The 21,625-nt window shown below is 40.3% G+C and overlaps 1 protein-coding gene across 3 annotated transcripts in view; it reads left to right on the top strand.

Moving 5' to 3' along the window:
• The window catches only part of LOC148028289 (uncharacterized), a 59,776-nt gene extending 43,279 nt beyond the window's left edge, over positions 1-16,497 (top strand). For 2 of the 3 annotated variants that reach the window (XM_087690094.1, XM_087690093.1), the window contains exons 8-9: positions 4,455-6,045; positions 14,489-16,496. In XM_087690094.1, coding sequence (XP_087546220.1) covers positions 4,455-6,045; positions 14,489-15,214 — 2,317 coding nt within the window. In that variant the 3' untranslated portion in view covers positions 15,215-16,496. Of the gene's footprint in view, positions 1-4,454; positions 6,046-14,488 lie in introns of all 3 variants that reach the window. The other variant, XM_087690096.1, reaches the window with a different exon arrangement.
• Positions 16,498-21,625: the final 5,128 nt, after the last annotated feature.

The raw sequence follows: 21,625 nt of genomic DNA, 5'->3' as shown, positions 1-21,625 counted from the left end.
TGTTTGAAAGCATTGATCAAGCTTATCAGTCCATTGGATGAATGGACTAACAAAATGTTTTTTGTTGTGAGTTCCTTTTAATAAGCACATAAAGAGCTTTCCAATCTTAGTGTAATCCTCCTTTATGAACTTCATGAAAATCCTATAAAACCTAAAAAAGATATCACTTGCGGAAACATGTGTTAATATAGTCCATTCAAGAAAAACATGAGCACTTTCAAGATCGATTCGGATGCTATAAGTAAAGATAACACAACTGAGATGCAATAGCTCCATACGAAAAAATTCACACATGGATTGCTTAGTGTGTAACTTCCCTCGTCTTAAGATATGTAAGATGATACGTGTTCAATCAATGCTTATCTATATACAAGAACATCATTTAGTAGTAACACCACAATCCACTTTTCTAGGTATGGATGCAAAAGACCATTCATCATTTGATGGAAAGTTGCAAGGGTGTTGCTCCATTGAAAAGGAAGGACCAACAACTAGTAAGTCAATACCATGTACGAAGCACAATCTTTGAAATATCCTGAGATGCTAGTTGTATATGATCATGTACTTGAGAGTTGATCCATAAGATCATATTGAAATTGATAGTAAAGTTGTTGTTAAACAATACCCTTATGACTTGACCATTATTTTCTCAATCACATCATGGAGATCATGTGAGCCAAACAAGATCTTGTTACCGTGACAACTTGGGCATCTACGTGCATTAACATAAAAGCATTGTAGTTAATAAGACAACATGCTTGATGATTTGAGGTTGTTCATTTGCAGTGGAGGTCTTTTGGTTCTTGTTTTTACTCAAATGATCTTTGTTGCCTTGGAAGGGGCTAGTTTAATGATAGTTGAAACAATTCTTCTTTTGGTCTTCAATGTGATAGTGCTCTGTTTTGTTGAAGTCCTTGGGTGGCTCAATGGATTGGCTAGTCTACTGCAAGATGCTTCATTGGACACGTGACTCGAAACAGTATGGCGAGAGGCACCTCGCATTGGCTGACTGCCCCTGGATGTCGCCAAGGTGTTGTGAAAGTCCTTTGATTATTTGTAGATGTTGTTGAGTGAATTCGAGGGGTTGTAGAGGACTTCGTTTTGATACTTGGGTGGCCACACAAACAAGTTCAGCATGTAAAATACTGATTGTATCTCCTCTAAGGCCTTCATATTGTAAAGCAAGTCCTTAAATTCCTGCAGGTATGCATCCAAGCCCTTTGTCCCATCTCCAACTTGAACAAATTAGAGCACTCAATATTGTGGATTGCACGAAGCATGCATGGAAGACATGCTGAAATTCAGTCCAAATTCACAGCGTTTGGAGGTAGCCCCATCCCACCACACATAAGCCTTTCCTTGAAGCATGATTTATGTGCCCATAGTGCTGTACATCATCAAACCGATACAAGTCAAAGTAGGCTGTCCACTTTGCAACCATAATGCAATTCTCGTCTTTTCACATGGTTTCCTCTCCCCTTTGAAAGGGTTGGGATGGCATTGAAGAGGGAGTGCCCCTATGGCTATGGGCAGACGTAGAAGTTGCACAATCTACAGATCACAGCTTAGAGAGATGGTATTGCATCTCCATTAGCTATGCTTGAAGTGCTGCTATGAGAGATGTGTTACTAGCAGGAGATGATGGAGAAGAAGCCATGGGATGAGGCCCATGCAAGTGTGTGGAAGCGGGTAGAAGCATCCGAGTGTCCTCGAAGCATTGGTGGCTGCAAACATCATAATTCTCTTGTGGAGGGGCATTATGTGATGGGATGGTGTGTTAGAAGGTTGGTGATAGAGGTAGTGTGTAGGTAGAAGAGATAAATACAGTAATGGTGAAGGTGGGTGAATCCTGAGAAGAGAGGGAGAATGTTGTTTTGCTGAAAGCAAGTGCCAAAAGAGAGAGGCTAGGACGGAGATTGAAGAGAGAATCTCAACTCTCCATGCACAAGAGCTTTTGTAGTTGCAGGAGATAGTATTGGCTTAGTTATAAGTGTTGTGTCAAAGATGACAAAAAGGAAATCAGATTGTTCATCAAATTGAGATGGGGAAGTGTTGAAGGACTGCCATGTGTTAGACACTTCCAAATCCTCTAGCAGAGATAGGAACAACCCCATGTGACTTCCAACATGTCATTGCTCAATGAAATGGACCCTAAAAGATAGCTGCTTAAAAAAGATGGGTGGGGCACATTTGTCCCATGGAGAGGTCTAGGAAAATCAGCATGGACTAGGAAAAATTCGATCGTCATCTAGTGCTAGTAGGCGGGCATGACCCCATACATGATCACACTTCCATGTGTGGACCCCCTTTTTTCTTTTGGTTTTGGGGGAGGGGGTGGGCGGCCTGACCAAAGCGGAACATTGCTGGTCAAAACAAGGGTTCTCATCCCAAAATGGTATATACCCCATATAGGTTAATGTGGGCAATGCAAAAGGATACCATTTCTAAATAATAATCTATCTATTTAAAACAGACCACATTTTAGTTAAAGATCTGCCTATAGATGATATGTAGCCACCTTGGGTATCGCTTGTTGTCCACTACCATGCCATGTCGGAGGCACAATCTAGTTGAGGCCTCATTCAACCTAGTGCTGAGTCATCATCCCATTGAGAGGCCCACCCACATCATCTTCAAGGATGTTGCCTTATAGGATCATAAATTGGGTTTGACAACATTAAGGTCAGCTGTCATGGGGATGTGTATTTTTAATGCTTAGCTTTGGCGCCATTAAGTTGTGCACATGTGAAGTGCAAGTTAGTTAAGTTGTGGTAACAATGTAAGTACCTTTAAAATGCAATGAGTGACATTGGCAAAAGTTGTATTAAGGTATACTAGATAGATACTTGTGGATGTCTAGTGTCAGTTTGGCCTAGGACATTAGGAACTTTAAAATGTTTGGCAGTAATCAATTAATTAATGCTAGCCTAAGGCCATTTAATGTTGGGAACAACTTAAAGTTTCAAAGGGGTTAGCACATTAAATGTGGATGGGCACCAACCAATAATTTGGCAGGTTCAAATGGATAATTAATTAATTAAAGCCAAAAATTGATTTTTGAAGGTTGTTACTCGGCAACTTGCCCATGCAAGCTGAGAGAGGGCTATTTGGGGTTGGCTGAGTGTGGAAGCAGCCATATTTAGAGTTTGAGGAAGGATCATCTCAGCCAGGTCGACGACTATTGATGCACTCTGCGGCTGCCAGATTAGCTCTGAGATAGGTGATGCGATTGTGTAGCACGATAGGACATGGGCAGTCCGTTCCCTTGTCTGCTTCAATGAGAGGTGGCGATAGAAGAGGAGGGTCATCAGCTGCATTGGGGTTTTACCACCCTTTCAAAGCTGTTGACACCATCAAAATTGCCATCAAAGCTGCCAAGCTGTTCTTTCTAGCCCTTATGTATTCATTCCACTAGACAGAAACTTATTGAGATGTGGCAATTAGTCCTAGGTAAACTTGTTTACGTCATCATGATTGTGCTTCTTGTGGTGGAAATTGTGCATTAGTGGAGGGTCCAGCTTGCAAAGATGCGAGGATGTAGACCTTGCAAAGATGTGAGGATGTGGACCTTGCAAAGATGCGAGGATGGTTGAGGTGAGCATATGTTCAATAAGGGAGATGGTGTTAAGGATTCAGGCAATGGCCATTGGAATCAAAAACACGGTAGGAGAAATGGGTGAATGTGCTGACTGCGGTGGGTTTGGCAGTGCTCCGAGGTAAGTCATAGCTGCTCCTTGGCTGTTGGATTGGTTCTCGTGTCTTTTGTCTTGAGGCTGTCAGGGTAATGGTCAATTGAGATGCCTCATCTTCTTTAGCTTACTATTTATCTTTTCGGCTTAGTGAGGCCTAGAGAACAGCTGCTTGTTTCTCATTCTTTCTCCATCCCTTTACCCTATACTCCTGTTTGTGAGTTGTTTGCTTATTCACATGGCAAGGGTATCTGCTTCTTGTTTCTTCTTTCTTTGTGCCTAGTAACAATTGACTGCAGCTGTTCATATTCCTGGCAATCCAACTGATGCAACAGTCAACCTGCCGTGTAGTACCCATCTACTAGTTGATGTTGACTGTCAGATGATGGCATGTTGCAGAAATCCTGCCATTCTCGTGTTGACATTTCATGTAGTTGCATATAGCCTTTCCTCGAATGCAGCCAGTCAGCAAAGAGATGGCAAGATGGCAGCGGTCACTATGCTATGTGGTATGGGGATAAAGGCGACCTGGCTGCATCCATGGCCTTCCTTGACAGGAAGTGAAGAAAATCAAGAGGGGAATGCTCCAATGCATACTCGTGCACACTTGTTTTATGGAAATCATGATGCCTCTCATATATTAAAAAAGAGGACAGAACTCCAGTCAAAAAGCATTGGTAATTTAAAGTGGTGTATTTAGAGGTAGTTATATGCATTGTGACAAAATTACATTTCACCAACTTTCTATGTTGGTTGCATTTTCAGGCACAAGTTACCAAGATCACCAACTCCACCAGAAGGGATGCCAATGCCAGGAACAGATGGCAGGGTAAAAATCCAAAGTCGACGTGGCACCATGATGGGTGGTGAGTATAATGAAGGGCAAACCAATGGTACCTGTGATCACAATGGCATTCATGAGGGGAAGAAAATCCATCCTGTCAAGTTCTGTGATAAATGCCATGTCACTGAGGATCATAAACTTTGTGCAACAAGCAGCGGAATAAAGCCTGATAGAAGAGTGGATGTAAAAATCAAGGTAAAGTCTAGTGCAAATGCTGCCCAAAAGGCCAAGAAACGGAGCTCAGGTCTACTGAAGGAAAACTGCTTTAGTCTTGAGGATGAATACACTACAAGAAAGCCATCTCACAAATCAATTTTGAAGGTAAATTTGGAATCACTTGACGTACCTGCTAAGCTAGAAGCACCAGCAGAAGCTAGACATCCTAAAAATCAATTTTACAAAAGGGGGGATGACCATCCAGATAATGAGAGATTTGAAGATAATAAGATAAATGAAATGTTTCAGCATCATGGAAAAAAGAAAGACAGAAAATCCAAGTCAAAACTGAATACTAAGAGCAAGAAAAAGAAGGGGGCTGGTGAATTGAATACGGAGAAGCTTGATGTAGCAGATGGGCATCTGGGTGATACACAGGATCGGTCAAAGAAGCAAGCAAAGGTGGAGCAGATCAAAAGGATTCGCCTTCACAAGAAAAAAGTCAAACACAAAGAAAGGGGGGGTCACCTGATACTTGGACCAGCAGTAGATATGACAAATGAGAGTGAGAAATACTACAGAGTTGATAAGCAAGAGATGAGAGAGAAATCTGAAACTTTTCTTGTAGAAGAGAATGGGTTTTATACACAGATCCCTGAGGAAGGTGTGTGTGCAAGGGATGAGGATGAGCAAAAGAATGGAAGCCTTGGCATAAAACATAAGAGTGACGACAAGAAAACTAAAGTCATGCGTAAGAAAAAGTCTCAGAATCATCGTCGGTGCAAATCAAAAAAAGACTCATTGGAGGAAAGAACAGGTTTACTTCAGCTAAAAGGATTGTGCAATATACAAAGTAAGACAGAACAGGTAACACATTTGCAAGTGGTGGGAGTCAGAAAGGCTCATGATAAACCTCTTCGTGGTAGTGATGAAATACTTTTCCAGCAAAGTATTCGAGCTGCCAATGACAATCATGAAATACTAACTGGGGAATCAAAGCATCCTGAGATTCAAGAACCTGAAGACAGGTGTGTGGAAGATTACTTGCACAGGGAAGGTCGAACAGATTGCTACCATGATCTAGCAGGTCTGACTGTTCAAACACACATTATACATCAGTCAAATAGTATGGAAATCTGGTCTGCAAGTAAACTCCAGCCTTTGTATGGAAAGGTAATGGACAAAAAGAAGCGCAAAAGCAAATCAAGGAAGTCTTTGCCAAAAGATACTCAAGTCAAAATAGAAACAAATACATGTTCTGATTTAGGGAGTGAGTACCAGCAGAACCATGCAGTTTATAATGCTAACAAGGAACACAATTCCCGACCTTATCAAACTGGCAGCCATTCTGTAAAGGTTTTCTCTTACTCTTGACACAATTTGTTCTTATCCACACACATTGGAATGTTTCTGTATCTTTCCATTGTAAAGTTTCTTGCAATGTTGTCAGATTCAGTTTAAACTCACCGTATTGACACTTCTTCATTCTCATATCTGTGAAATAATGCTAAAATTGCACTTTACTTGAACAGTCCAGGGCTGTTGTCACTCACTGCATTAAAATGAATTTTGAGTTCCCAATGACTTTGTTAATAACGTGGTGTGGACTTGAAAGATTTATTTTTTTCTTCCCTACATTATGGCCTTTACCTTATCCAGTATAGATTCAGCTCTGATCTTGATAAATTTTGGACCCCTCCCTACTGGAAAGGTGTTTGTTGAAGAGTTAACTGCAACTTAATTGAACGTTGAAGAAGGCTATGCTGAGAAACTAAGTCATTCGGTATATTTTCCCCTTCATTTCTATTTTTGGTTTCCATTTACAGTCCTGAAAAGACTTTTTGGGTGCCTTTTGAGAGAGTCAAGGTCCACCCAAGATACTTTAGTGGGTGACAACTCTAGACAATCTATGCCTATATATGTATGGCATTGACTTCACACCCATTCTATCCATCCCACACTCATTCTTCCTCAGTCATTCTAACACTCTCCCACATTCTTCTCTTTCCTCCCCCCCCCTTTGGAGGACATTGCAGTTCATGGTCAGCTTCCACCATCTCTACATGGCATTTAATAGGCTGCTCTACCTGGTGTCAACTCCTCTCCATCTGGCGTCAGGCTATAGGCTTGTAAAAGCATTCCAGGAGGATCTCCACCATTTGGTGTCACCTCTTCCACATCCGGTGTCATCTTGGCATTTGCGTCAACACCACAGGCAGCTGGTGCTTGCATTTTGCAGCCTGGCAACTCCTTTTCCACCTTGCATCACTTCACTCCACGTGGAGTCAATCTTAGTGCTTGCATTTGGCAAATGGCACCTTCCTGACTTTGGATCTTGGTTACATCCGGCACTCCTCAGCATACTCGAGGCCGCATTTTGCATCAGTAGAGTTTCCTCATGTTGCTTTTCATCCTTCAGCTGGCCACCCTCTTGTCAGTCACTTTGTGGAGATTGTTGGTAATCATCTTCCTCCCCTCCAATGGCCTCAGAGGACTGTGTTTGGCTCCCTCGACATCTGTCCTTCATCTTCAGCATTTACCTTCTACACCCTACTGCTTGGAGGACTGCATTTTGCTCCCTCTACAGTGCAGCATTCCTACAGGTACTACCACTTAATCAGATAGGACAGTGTAGTCATCTTCAGAGCTCTGGCTCCGCTATATTAGCTTTGTTCACTTAGCATGATTCAATGCTTCATCATCTTCTTTCGCTATGTTTTTTGAGTTTTTCTTCTCTCTTAGTGTTTGGTGTACATACTTTGTGTTCCCCCCCACAAATCCTACTCTCTCTTTGGTTTGCTTTCACAATGGTCATTTCTTTACAGGTTGAACTTATTGCAATGTTTACATCTTTCAATTAGCCTAGCAGTGTGTAGTTGCATTTGAAATCTAGACCAGCCTGGCAAATTTAGCATGTGGGAAAAGTGAAGGATAATGGTAAGCCATGCTTCTAGAATAGAGTGTATTTTATGATTTACACCAAAATGGAATAGATAAATGGGTAACTTGTTAAATGCAAGGTGCAAACATGACTTGTATGAAGTGGTTAACTGCAGAGAAAAAGCTGTAGGCTCTACTATACTTAGGTGTATTGAGGTTTGTCACAATCTCATTGTAAAAGGTTGGTCGTCAATGCACTATCGGCTGGACGCAACATATGAGTTAGCTTTTCAACGAAAAGGGACTAACTACATTTTGAATCGTAACTAAACTAGACCCTAATCGGTTTGTTTTAGAGGACCTAAACAATGGCCATGCTGGAGTCAATGGCATACTGCTCCTTGCAAAGGTACAATGTTCATAAAGGCTAGATAGCTTTAGGTACGGTGAAGCCAAGATGAACCCTAGGTCAGTCTATGGGTAGATGACCTTAGGCCACCGTGCAAGGTAGAACCGGGGATTGCCTAACTCAGCTAAGTCCATGTATCTGCAGGAACCGAATAGTTTCATTCAATATTAGAACCAAATCACCTATACCTAGGGTATTCTCCATCCCAAGGTTTTGCCAACATTTTTACCATGAAGATAGGTGAAACAATAATTTTTGTGCGAAACAAGTTACAACCCTTTCCATAGGCATTCATAGTAGTCAGAAGAGTGTGTGCCATAAAGTAAGTTAAAGGTAGTTCTTTTGAGGAGTGTAACAACAACAAGTTCCTGGGACTTGTGTATAGGCATTCATGATTTTGGTGGAGTAGGAAGAAGAGGCACATAATAAAGGAAGCCTACCACACATAGAATGGATAGGGCTAGGCTTGGAAGTTTGCATAATAGTAGGAGGTGTTGTATTTTGTGAGAAAAAACATGGAGTATTGGTTTCTAGACATGGCATGGTCAATCTCTAAGAGATATGAGCACAGCAAGAAAAAGTAGAGGACTAATTTGCAACAAATGCAGTTGGGTTAATTTTTTCAACAAAAAAAAATGCAATTGCTAAGCTTTCAAGAAAAGCGCATAGCTAGCTTTTTCGAAGCAAAATCAATGATTGCTTCAACTAGCCTTTTAAAAGACATGGATCATTGGCTCATGGGGAAATAGCAAAGGTGGTCATTTTGATGCCACCACCACGACTGGAAAGGTGTTGTAATCACAACTTTGGTGCCCAACCTTGTTCAAGGATGCAACACATTTTATCCATAGTTGCCTGCATTCTATGTACAAACAGGTCCGTATTCTGGTATTGTACAATATCATACGTATCCATACAGATTTGTATGAAAAAATTGGCCTGTTTTTGCCGTTGCATTTGGTGCATTCCTGCATCACTAAAACCTGTTCTAACTATGTGTTTTCTAGACATTGGCACCTATGCAGCACTCTAGGGAGTCTCTAGGCCTTGGATACCACATTTCACCCCTTTTTCTAGTTGTGCACACCTCTCCCAGGCCCATTGGTTTCCTTTCAAGCCTCTCACTCTCCCTCCCTCCCTCTCTCTTCCCTCTTCTCCACCCGAACTTCCAAGCTTGAAGCCCTCATCGGCATCATGATTCATGAGAAGCATGAGGCCTTTAAAATACCATCCATGTGGAGAGGGACATAAAGAAGTCCAACTCCCACCATTGGATGTGCAAGTATTGCGGGAAGCACTACACAAATGTGACCCAACTTCTCCAACATCTTTCTAAGATTTTATTTGTTTATTTATTTATTTGGGGGGTTGGTTGGGGCCCCGGGGGTGGGGAGGAGGAGATGTGCAAGTTGCTCTATCCAAGGAAATCCCTCAAAGCATCCTAGATGAGAGAGGGTTCTACTAGAGGAGGATGAGGAAGTGGCATATTGGCACCAATACATATGGCTATGCATGAGAAAGCCTTGAATGTAGGCTTTTCTTTGATCGATACCGCCACCATCTGTGGTGCCGACTCCACATCCGTGCATGGCTCTAGAAAAAAGACAGAGTGGAGGCTTATGTGGTGCCAAAGAGGCAATCCTCTCTCTCAAGCCCCTAGTCATGTGCACGGGTCGATTGCCTTTCTTAGAGAAAGGCAACGACTTGGGGACATTGAGATTGCGGACTCTATTTTTTAGTGCAATCTAGACTAGTGTTACCAATAATTACATGGAGATCAAGAAGATTGATGAAGAAAATGAGAGGATTGATAAAGCCCTTAATTCTATTGAAGCCACATGGACAAAGTATGGTTGCTCCATTCTCACCGACAGATAGAGTAGTTATAAAAAACGGGCATCATCAGTATACTTGTTTCATGTCCACTTGGCACATACTTTTTGTGGGCTGTAGATACTAGCAAGAGGGGGAGGAAAACGAGGGGCACGTTTGTCTACTGCCACATTCGACAAGCTATCATTGAGGTGTACTTTGTCTTTTTAAATTTATTACTTTCATAACATTTTTAAGTTTTCTATTATAATTTATTAAATGATCATGATTCATAAAGCCTCTCTCTCTCTCTCTCTCTCTCTCTCTTTGAATCTTTTAAGGCTCAAAACTCTATGTGTATGTGTAAGTGAAGTATTGTGGTTGTAGATGGGCCTCTCAAATGTGGTGCAATTCGTTATTGACAATGCATCCAATTGTTAGTGCATGGGCCACTTGCTTGAGGCCAAGTTTTCTCGGAGTGCATGGACTCCATGTGCAAGTCATTGTTTGGACTTACTTATGGAGAGCCTCGAGAAGCTTAAGTGGGTGAAGAGGATGGTGCATAAAACTATATTAGTTGTTTCCTTCTTCATGGTAAAGGTGAAGGTGCTTGCAATGTATTGCGAGCATAGCACAATTGAGTTGAAGAAGCCTTCTTCAATTCAATCTGCTTTCATCAAGTTGTTGTTGGAGCGACTTTATGAGATGCAAGCTAGACAATGATGTCCACTATATGGAATGAGTGGGATGAGTACAAGATAGAGGAGACCAAAGCCGTGCAATGTTTGTGTCTCGTTGAACAGCTTTGGCAAAAGATCCATACCATTTGCTATGACTCTCTTTTATAGGGTGTTGCATATAAGTGATTGTGAGGGGTTCATCAAGGGTCTTCTTGTTCACTTCTTTAGAGTGGCATTGGTGGAGGTGCAAGCTTACACAATGATCATAGAGAGACATCGTACACACATTCTAGAGATAGTAGAGAGGAGATGGACATGGATGTATAAGCTCATCCATGGTTTTGCAGCTTGGGCACCTCTGGCCTATAAGTCATCGGCGATCATGGATCATAGAGATATCCGTTTATACCAGCTTGTATATCTAACTTGTGTGCTATCCTCAGATAACCACAATGCCATGCTACAGGAGCTTGGATGCTACGCAAATTAGAGAGGCATGTGGCATTTGCTTCTCCCACTTGTTGGAGGAGAGAGTCACTTGTGAAGTCTCTCTTTTGGTGGCAGAATTTTGGATATGCACTGGAGGAGTCTCTTTAACCCTTGGCCATGAGAGTCCTCATCTAGGATTGCTTTTTGAGTGCATGTGAGAGAAATTAAAGTGCCTATTCTCTTAGCCACACAAAGATTGGTAATTGACTTAGCACACAACAATTAGTGCAGTTAGTCTATTGTTGCACTAAGTAATGCATGATGAGGGCCATGCTTAGCATGGATAGTCTGAAGCATGTAAACAGTTAACCATAAATCATGATTCATAAATTTAAAATGATAAGTCAAGTTTTAACTTGTTTTATTCAACTTTATACTTTACAATTTAGTATTTACAATCTTCATATGCATTGTGTAGGTGGATGTTGATACCTTCACGTTGATAGGTGATGCTCTTTCGATCATGCATCAGGAGGTTGATGATGATGAGGAGTTGATCTTTGTGGAGCTCTATAGAGAGCTCATGGCAACTGACACTCCTGACACTTGCAGTTAGCATGCTTGGGGGTGAGGAGTTTGAGTAGGTAGTGGTAGGGGTGTGGTCATTTTGGCGCCTTGCGACATCGATGAGGGTGATTTGTAGACATATGTGAGGTGGGGTTCTATTAGCTCTCATCCCGTGCCTTGTGAGATGACATCCCTTCCTTGTCTACATAGCCATTGCGTAGGGAGCCATCATTACCATCTGATTTTGAGGAGTCATCTTCAGACTCTCTTAATGAGCACTTAGATGGTCTTGATGATAATGACATTGCTGCCTCACTCTAGGCCTCTCTCTATTTTGTAAGATTGTATCTACTCCTAGCTACGATCTATCCATGTATGTTGTTGTACGCATGTTGTGGATGCAACCGCTAGGCTCTTTTATTTGTAGTTTTAAAAAAATTCAAGTTTTTTTTTGCGTACTAATATTGTATTGTACCTTATAAAATCTTAAGGTACCATTTAGTATTGTATTGTATTGTATCTTTTGTACTTGATAACTATTGTTTTTTCAAACACTCTGATAGTGCCAATGCACCAAAGTGCCCACATCAGGAAGGATAAGATGGAGCTTGTGCTTGTTTGGGCTCATCAGCCCTTCGAAAAGTGGGGAATTGGCTTCATAGGACCAATCATCCTCGCGACAGAATATTCTCAAGCATGGTCGTAGCGGATTGTATGACAAATTGGGCCGAGGCAAGTTCCACATGTAGAGATGACACCAAAACAACAGCCAAGTTCCTATGGGAATAGGTTACATCAAGGTTAGAAGCTAGTAGCTACACTTCATAGCCTAAATGTACAATGCAATAATGGTAGCAATCTGCTCTCATTTTTGATAGTATCTTTGGGTCAATTGATATAGTGAGTCATATGGAGTTGGGATCTTGCTTAGATGTTGACCAATGATGAGAAGGGAGTGGTTCTCATGAAAATCCTTATATCTGTATGGTGGGCCTTTGTCTATGTACCATGGTCTTTGTTGTGGCATGAAAGACCATCTTGAGGGCTCTCCTCCATCCCTCTTAAGTTGTTGGATTGTCCCATAGACAAGTGTCTTTGCATCTTCTTTGACTCTCAATATTTTGCACATGCAGCTAGGACCTTGTCATACCCAAGCCAAGTGTCAATTGCTAAGCTCCTATGAGCTACCAACCATAGGAAGAGAGAGATTTTTCTAAGCTTGAAGTTTTTGTCCAATCTCCTCCAAAAGTCTGGCTAAGAAAGGTCTGAGATGCCTTGTTTGTGCCAATGGGAAACGACTACTGGCTGTCTATTTGAATCCTCCTCCCTAGCCTACTAGTGTAGCCAAAGAAGATCACATTGCACGGCTTATCTTGGAATGGGTCTTGCGGCCAGGCTTCAAACCCACTCTTCTGGATCCCATTGTAACCTTTGAAGGGGTCTCCTTTAGTAATCGTCTAGTGTCTCCATCCATCTATCAAGTAGATGGCTAGGCTTGGGTTGATGTATCACCTCCTCTCACAATTTGTCACTACTCGAATCCTTTCTCTAGAGCACCTTGCAAGCTCTATTTGGTCCAAGTCTTCTCTCTAAAAATGACCGTTGTCCTCTAGCATGAATGCAAAAATCTTCTCTTTGCTAGTCACAATGACTCCAAGGAGAATGCCTTCTTTGGAGAAGAGGCCAATCCAAGTTTGAGAAGTGACTGTATCTATCCTACACTTAGGCGGGACTCCCTTTGCCATGGCCTCTATCATAACTTTGGCACCTCTAAGGCCTTGTAGTCTTTGCCTTTGTATCTCTGGTGGTAGCTTTGGAAATGCGAATCAATTTCCCATTGAGAAAGCAACTTGCATGGAGAACCTCCCCTAGGATGGATAAGTCTCTATTCTTAAGTGTGATTTGACTCATTGCAAATGGTGATTGAAGAAAAGAGGCTGACTTCTTTTCTTCTCAACTATGGTTGTTGATGGCTGGTAAAGGCCAGATGAAACTGATCTCTAGGCTTTGATGGTGACAGCTGCAAATTTGACCTCAAAACTCTTCCCCAAGTCCTTGGCTCTGATGTCCTGAAACATTGAGTGAATGCTAGATTGCCATGGTCCGCCATATGTAGGTCTAATAGATTGAAGCCTCCAAAGCAAAAGAAATTTCTAAGGCTCCTTGTCTAGAAGGGGAAACCCTTGACTAAAAGCTTGACCTGTAAGGCTATGCTTTGACAATCTAGATCTATCATCCTCAAGCCTCCTTTAGATCTAGGCTGTATAATACGTCCCAAGCCACCTTCGCCTTTGACGGTCTGCCATCTCCTCCTGACCAAATAAGCATCTTGATGAGGTCCCGCTGGGAACCCAGATATAGTCAAGGGCCTTTCTTCCTGAATGTGATCCAATTGGCAAACACACAGCTTGAAGAAAAATGGAGAGAAATTTGTGTTTAGATTTATGCTGTAACACACTAAAAAATTCGCATTCAAACTCGAAAGACTTGTTGAGATTTGCATCAAGATTTTGTAAAGAGTATTGAGGTTTCCTTTTCATTATCCTTGTAAAATTGCAATGATTATTCTTTAACTTTTCTTTTCTCAAAGTTCTATTATTGCTGCATAGTTAGCTTCTGTCCAGTGTTACTACTTTCAGGCAGTGCAACACTTCTACTGCAAACATGTTTTAGTTCAATTTGCCCACTATTGGTAACTTATCTTTGCACTGGAGAGCAGGTTTACTTATCCAACATCTTCATGTATGTTGTGTATGCTTTGCTTACTATGTGGTTGTAATTCTAGCTTGAAGACTTCTAACTGCCTCTGATTGTGACCACTCGAAGTTTTGAGATGTGCGATGCTTGAAAATGAATCTGCCTCACTTTAATGTGGCGTGATTTTTGTTGCATAGGAAGCCCTAGAGAGCCTTGGTTAATGAGGACATTTTAGTCTCAGTCACACTTTTAGCTGCTTGTTGATTCAAATAGTTGTGCTGGAGGGCATTTAATTCCTCACATTCCTCTTGAAATTCTTATGCAGGTCCATGATGTTGATGTACAACAATTTGATCATGAAACTCTTAGTTGCAGTGGGGAAGCAAATGTGGCCTTTGACAGGTGGCAGGAAAATAAATTTGGAGCTGGAGCATTTCCCATTCAGGATCAGAATCTGGTGATGTTGACATCACATCAGGAACGCAAACAAAAAGGCCATTCCAAATTGGAACGCTGGACAAACCGAGAGGATCTGGACAAAGAAGCTACTCCTGATGGCCTAGTATATAAAGGGAAGTTGAAGAAAAAGATCAGGCATTCTGATTGTCAGGGCATTTTTAATGGAAGTTATGGGCTTGCCATTTCACCAAGCAAGAGTGAACAAGGTAACTGTCAAATTGTTGAGGAAACTACAGATCAGGCCATCAAGGCCACTGGCAAGGTATCAGGAAAAGTGAAGGCAAAGGCAAGAAACAACTCGAACTTGAATCAGCAGTCAAAGGGAGAGAGTAAAAAGGAAATAGGATTTGTAAGTTCAGATGATAGACTGTATGGTGAACAACAGTTTCAGGAATGTCTGAACAAACAACAGCTAGAGCTAGCTGCCAAACTAGAGAAGCGTAAGGAGCGCTTCAAACTGCCAATCAGAGAAGAAAAAGAGCCAGCCAGGACAATAATCAATAACAATCATCAACCTCTCTCTGAAGCAGAAGTTAAAGCAGAGCGACCAATGAGAAAACGCAGATGGGGAGGGATGTTAATGGCACAGTAAACATGCTTGATGTCATATTAGAAGGGCCCGCTTAATTCTTTTCCATAAGCATTGTAGTCTTATTGTGACTTTACAATCCTTAAGGCTGTGAAATTGGATGCATTTAGCCGTCATTGCTATAATGTTGAACAGCTGAAGCAGGATATACTTGTGTTCAGTAAGTGTTATAGCAAGGCACTTTGGTTGTGAGTGGGGGTCCACCACTGATGCAAGCAATTACTTGAGGGTCGCAAAACTGGTCAATCCTCCTGCATACATTGTACAGAGTACACAATTGATTTAGAGGAGAAAAGCTTCTGGAGGGAATGAGGAAACTGTTTACTTGACCCCCTTAGTCAAGTTTTTTGACCAATAAAATTCCAGTCCCTTTTTTGATGCAACTGAGACTCGTGATGGCCCAATTTTTGAACCGGTTAAGTGTGCTGTTTGAGTCCTCCTTTAGTATAAATCTGACATCCTTTTTAGAAAAGAAAATGATACACAAGGATGAGAAAAAAGTGTGTATGAATTCCCACCCAGATGCGCATGCACCCACGCACATGCTCATGTTGGTTGCCAAGCAGGACAAAAGTGAATGCTGGGTCTTTTCAGAGTTTCAAGAGGCCTTTGGCAAACAGCTTAGCAGGGATCTCTTGAAGATTACTCTTGTTGGTTGCTGCAACAAGCAGATGATTACTAGTATTTGCCTTTTTTTTGTAACGTCGAATAAGTAGACAGCACCATCAAGATGCAATGGGGTAAACCCCGTAACAGTCAAGCTCTAGCTTTTTTAGGCCTCTTGTAACCCATCTTACAGACAATTCTTCAAATTAAGAACCTTCAAGCGAGCCAGAACATCTGGGGAGCAGGCACTAAGTAGTGCATCATCAGATTTGGCCAGGTCACTAAGTATTTGTAGAGCAAAATTCTAGAATATTGTTATGTCATCTCTTGAAATAAAAGGGCTTGAAAAGCAAGATTCATTTCTCACTTAGGCTGCAATAAAACTTCAGTAGGAAATGGGCAACACTTGGATGCAGGTGGAGAATTATCTATAGTGTGAGTTGAACACCATATATTCTTCCAAAATGTAGTAGATTGAAGCTGGCAATACCTAAGCACAAGGTTCTTATGACGTTTGTAGGGATGCTAAGCTGTGGCCTTATTTGGTGAAGCACATTTACAAGATGATTTAGCAATTGCTACCTCATATTTCTGGTATGTGTAATCATTGGATTGAAAGCGATTTGTGCAATATTGTTAGGTTGGATAGCCATCTTAAATAGATTGAGTTCAGATAGAATGCTATGAAAAGGGGACGATTTGTAATTATTCAGTTGTGTGGTAATGTCCGAAGGTCATGGGTTTACATGTGAAGCATACTGATTATTGATTCTACAGGTCACTCGATGTATATAATCAAATATTGTACCATTGATCTTTTCTTCAGCTTGTTTACTAGATTTATTCATTCAATGCCCATGAGTATGATAGATAAATGCTCAATGTGCTATATGTGAACTCTTTTCACATTTCTTGAGTGTTTTCTTGATTTTGTTGCAAGGCTTCATTCACTTGCTGATTTGTTTTTGTCTATGTGCTTCTATACTTTTGACCCTTGTCCATTGTTTGTCGGTTGTGGTATCATTTGTACTTCAAATATGAAACTTGAATTTATTGACAAATGCTTAAAAACCCTTCTAGTATCCTAATGAGGCTAGGTGGCCTTTTGTTTTTATTCTTTGGTGTAAGAAAGTAGGGTTTGCTTGAAACCAATTGGGGTAGAGATTATTGGAATCATTGGTGAAGTTATCCATCGAGAGATGATTTGATTACTAAGTTTTTATTGACTTGCATGATATTTGATGCAAAATTCAAAAACACAAGATGCCAGATAGAATATTCCTAGTATAAAGAATTCAAATAATGTATGGTTGTACCAAGCTGTTATGAAGAATTTATATAATCTTTGGCACTTGTTTTGTATTTATTGTTTATAGGACTAATTCCTCTTGTTCTACCTCTGAATGGACAAAATACATATGTATCAACTAGAGAGACGACTTGTGGCTTGAGGGTAGGTAGAGGAGGGGATTGACTTTTTGATTAGAGCCAATCTCCAATTTTATGGTGCACTTCAAACCTTGTATAATGTAAGCAAAGCCTCTAGTTTATCAATATTTGCATGTGTTGGAGGATTTTAGTAGCTTCCACTCAACTCCTATGGAATAAGAAAACAACATAGTCTTGACTTATTGAATACCTCTTTTTTATCATGATTTTGTGAGATACATGGTCCTCACACTATGAAAGCAAAATACTTTGTACATAATACAAAATTCTTACAAGATGAAGAAACAGAAGCAAGATGTGCCCTTACACATACACATGCTTAGAAACTAGGTACTATGGAAAAATCATAGGGTAAATGAATTAAAACTTTTGCAACGTACAGCTCTTCACTTAATCACACTTTAACTAGTTCATTAGATTTGATGGGTAAAAGGATGTCAAAAATCTTAATTGGGATTTGGGAGTTTGGAGTGATTAAACTAGAATATCTTCCAATATGTGTACCTTTGCAATCACCTTTGAGCACCTACATTATTAGAAGGGCAGGTATCATAGCCTCTAGTGTATTGTCCAATTGCAACCTACAAATAACACACTCCAAATCCTAACACGATTAGCTATATCTTGTAAAGTCCTCTTCAAAGACACTTCTTCTTTTTGCAACACTCGATTCTTTCACTAGCATCATAGGTGATTCCTCTCCTTTACAAGTCATTTCATAGGGAGCAACCTTCCTTATCTATATATTTAATCAACTTAACCCTTGCATCTTCCACACCTTTCCCTTGGCTATCACCACTAATGTAAAACCTTGAGGCATCTTAGCTCCACCCCTAACTCCAAGGCCCTCTTAGATGTGTAATGAGCTTCCTCTCATCATAGAAGCCACCTCTCTAGTAGGAGATTCATTTCACCTCCCTTATATAACACTACAAGCTCAAAAAAACAAATCTATTATCTTTAAACATGGGGAAGCATCTCTTGTTGAGCTTTACTTGACACCCATATGTTCTTAAAACTTCCAACATTGAAGCACCCATAGCATGTAGGGTACTCATAATCCATACTTGGTGGTTATTAAGCCCTCAAGTGAGCTCCATGATTTCTCAATGAAGTGTTAGATTTCCCCTACAACTTATTCCCCAATACCATCTCATGTCTTGATTCATAGTTTAGACCAACCAAACAAGTTTCAAATCCTCAATAAAATCTACATCTTTTTGTAAACCTTGAAATACTAAACCTCTTTTTCTAAATTTATATAAAATTGGAGGACATGTAGATATCCTCAATTGTGGGCATTGCAAAGGGAGAGTAGATTTCACACCAAAATCTCTTGTATTCAAGGTTTGTCCACATGTTTCAAAATCTTATGCATCAAGGTGTTCATACTTTTGCACATGTTTTAAAAATGATTTCATGATTGACCTTATTGTGATATTGCTTACATTGAGACATGCAGCACATAAAAATTATTCAATGCAAGTGTATGATAGTATTTTAATGTGAAAAAGTTTCCAAATCTTGTAAGTAGACTAGATAGTATCCAAGCAAAAGCACAAGCTTGTGGAAAGACATTCCATTAAATGATTTAGGTTAATGATGTCTCAAGCATTGGCCATAGGAAAGTATGTGAGAGCACACTTGGAAAATTACAAGTCATAAATTCATTAATGCAAAATGATGTGTGGGAATGGCCAAAGGAAGACATGAAGCAATCCATAAAGAGATGGAATAAAATGAGTGGTTCAAAAGTCCTATCCATAAATGAGAGAAGGTAGAGAAAAGACTTGTTACTAAAAGGTGGAAAGGGTGACCAAGAATGAGAGTACAAGCAGAAGTAATAAGCAAGAGCTATGGATGTTGAAGTAGGAAAAGAGAGCAAGACCATATGTGAAAACTGCAACCATCACAATGCATGGACTACCTTTTCTTATTCTATTGTCATAGTAAAGAATAAAGCGACAATGATGGGCAGTTGCCACTTGCAATGTATAGATGTGTAGGTACTAAATACAAAGTAAATGTGGGTGACTAGGCACATGCTTCCATTTAACTCCCAATAGCCTCCCACTTAAAGGTGAATGTGCTTGAGTGAGGAGAAAATTTAAAAAATATACCAAGTACAATGTATGCATACAAGTACAATTGGATAACAAATAGACGTCATCTCATCCTACACCGATCATCTTCCTAAGGAAGGCATATTATTATATTGGGAGACATTTAGTGAGCAAATTAGCAATATTCTCATCTATAGAGATCTTGACAAGCTCTATCTGCTTGTCTTCAATAATCTCTACTGATAAAGTAGTAATGGACCTCAATATGCTTGATCTTTGCATAAAAGAATGGATTATGTGCCAATTAGATGACACTTTTAGAGTTCAAATGCAATGTTGGAGTTATATACGTGATTCCAAGGTCTGCAACCAAGCAACCTAACCATAGGCTCCCTTGCAACTCTCATTGGCTTCAATATACTTAGCCTCATAGTGCATTTTTACACCCTAGACATCGAAGAAACTATACTTCCAGTCAAGATAAAGACATAACTAGAGGTGGACTTCCTACTATCTGCATGTCCTACATAATCTAAGTTTGTGTAACCCATGATTCTAATTTCCTAATTGCCATATCAAAGGCATAAGTGTGCAATGCCCTTAAGCTATCCCATGATACCCTTCACAACATCCCAATGTCACCTGCCAAGTATTGCCATATTATGAGCCACAACTCCCACTACAAATGCTATGTTAGGTATAGTGGTTATTGTGGCATACATCAAGCTACCCACCATGGATGTATACGAGACCTTGGCCATCTCAATTCTCTTATCATCATATTTGTGACAATTTGCATGACTCATCTTCACATAAGAAGGCAAAGGGGTACCAATCGTCTTATTGCATTGCGCATGGAACCATTCAAGTACATTGTGAATATACTCCTTTTGTGACAACTAGAGGAGTCCCTTAGAGCGATTGCATGTTATGCACATACCAAGTATGTGAGAAGCATACCCCATGTCCTTCATCTCAAAGCTCTTTTTGATTTGAGACTTCAAAGCATCCAACTCATACATGAATACTCCTAGCAATCAACATATCATCAACTTATAATAACAAAAAATAATAAGGCTACCATCATTGGCCTTCTTTGTGTAAAGACAAAGATTTATCTGCAAGGATATAACAATGAATGCATGAAAGCATCAAACTTGTGATACCATTCCCTAGGTGCCTACTTACGTTCATATGACTCTTCCTCAGCTTTCACACTAGGTGTTCCTTGCTCTTTTCCACAAAGGCCTTAAGCTGTTGCATATGTAGGTCCCCATGTAAGAAAGCCATTTTCACATCCATTTGGTATAAGTCTAGGTCCATTTGTATAACAAAGGCCAAAACCAAGTGAATGGTAAAAATCTTGACCACAGTGAAAAATATTTGATAAAGAACAACTTTCTTTTTCTTCTTAAAATCCTTAGTATCAAATCATGCCTTATAGGTTGGCTTAGGGTGACTATTGGTGCTCTTCAACTTATAAATCTACTTGCATAGCAATGCATGTTTTTCACTAGAGGCAATGGAACCAAATCCCACGTATGATTCTTTTGCAACGAATCAAAATTAAATTGCATGGCCCTCTCCTAAGAGTGAATATCACCTCTATACATAACCTCCTCATAAAGAAGTAAGGGGCTCACCAAAATCAATCACCATCACATAATGTATTAGAGGACTCATAACAATTAGGAGGAGGTGAGACTCTAGTAGAGTATCTCTAGTCTAGCTCTTGGGGGCCTATATATCTGTCTTGTATATCTTGTTTTGTTTGTGTCCAACATCATGATCTAGCAAAATAGGTGGATCATGGGCCATTATATCATTAATAGCTACATGCTATCTAATTGTGGTTGGTTGTACAATAAGAGGAGTCTCCTCCTGAAAGATCACAATGTGCATCTCAATCACTTGCTTTGGTTTCTTATACATTTTGTCCTTATGAAACACAACACATGGTTGTGGATAACCTTACAAGCCTACGGATCCCAAAAGTGATAGCCTATCTCACTTGCATGACCATATCTAAGAAATATGCATTTGATGGACTTTGGGTCCATCTTGTTGCATTCTTCCTTATTGGGAATATTGCAGAATGCGTCACATCCAAAGATTCTTAAGTGAGCATATGAGGGAGGGTTTACTAGACCATACCTCCTTTGCAACTCTACCACCAAGAGCAATGCATGTAGATCTATTAATCAAGTGAATTGCATTAGTAATTGCATTAGTCCAAAATGTATGTGGTAAGCATGTATCACTCAGCATATTGCAAACTCTTTCTTGAATAGCCCTG

This window comes from Lygodium microphyllum, chromosome 12, assembly GCF_053477565.2.
Source record: "Lygodium microphyllum isolate KBCC chromosome 12, Lygodium_microphyllum_v1.1.10, whole genome shotgun sequence".
Taxonomy (NCBI): domain Eukaryota; kingdom Viridiplantae; phylum Streptophyta; class Polypodiopsida; order Schizaeales; family Lygodiaceae; genus Lygodium; species Lygodium microphyllum.
The sequence above is the reverse complement of the archived record's forward strand: the minus strand, read 5'-3'. Positions and strand labels throughout refer to the sequence as shown.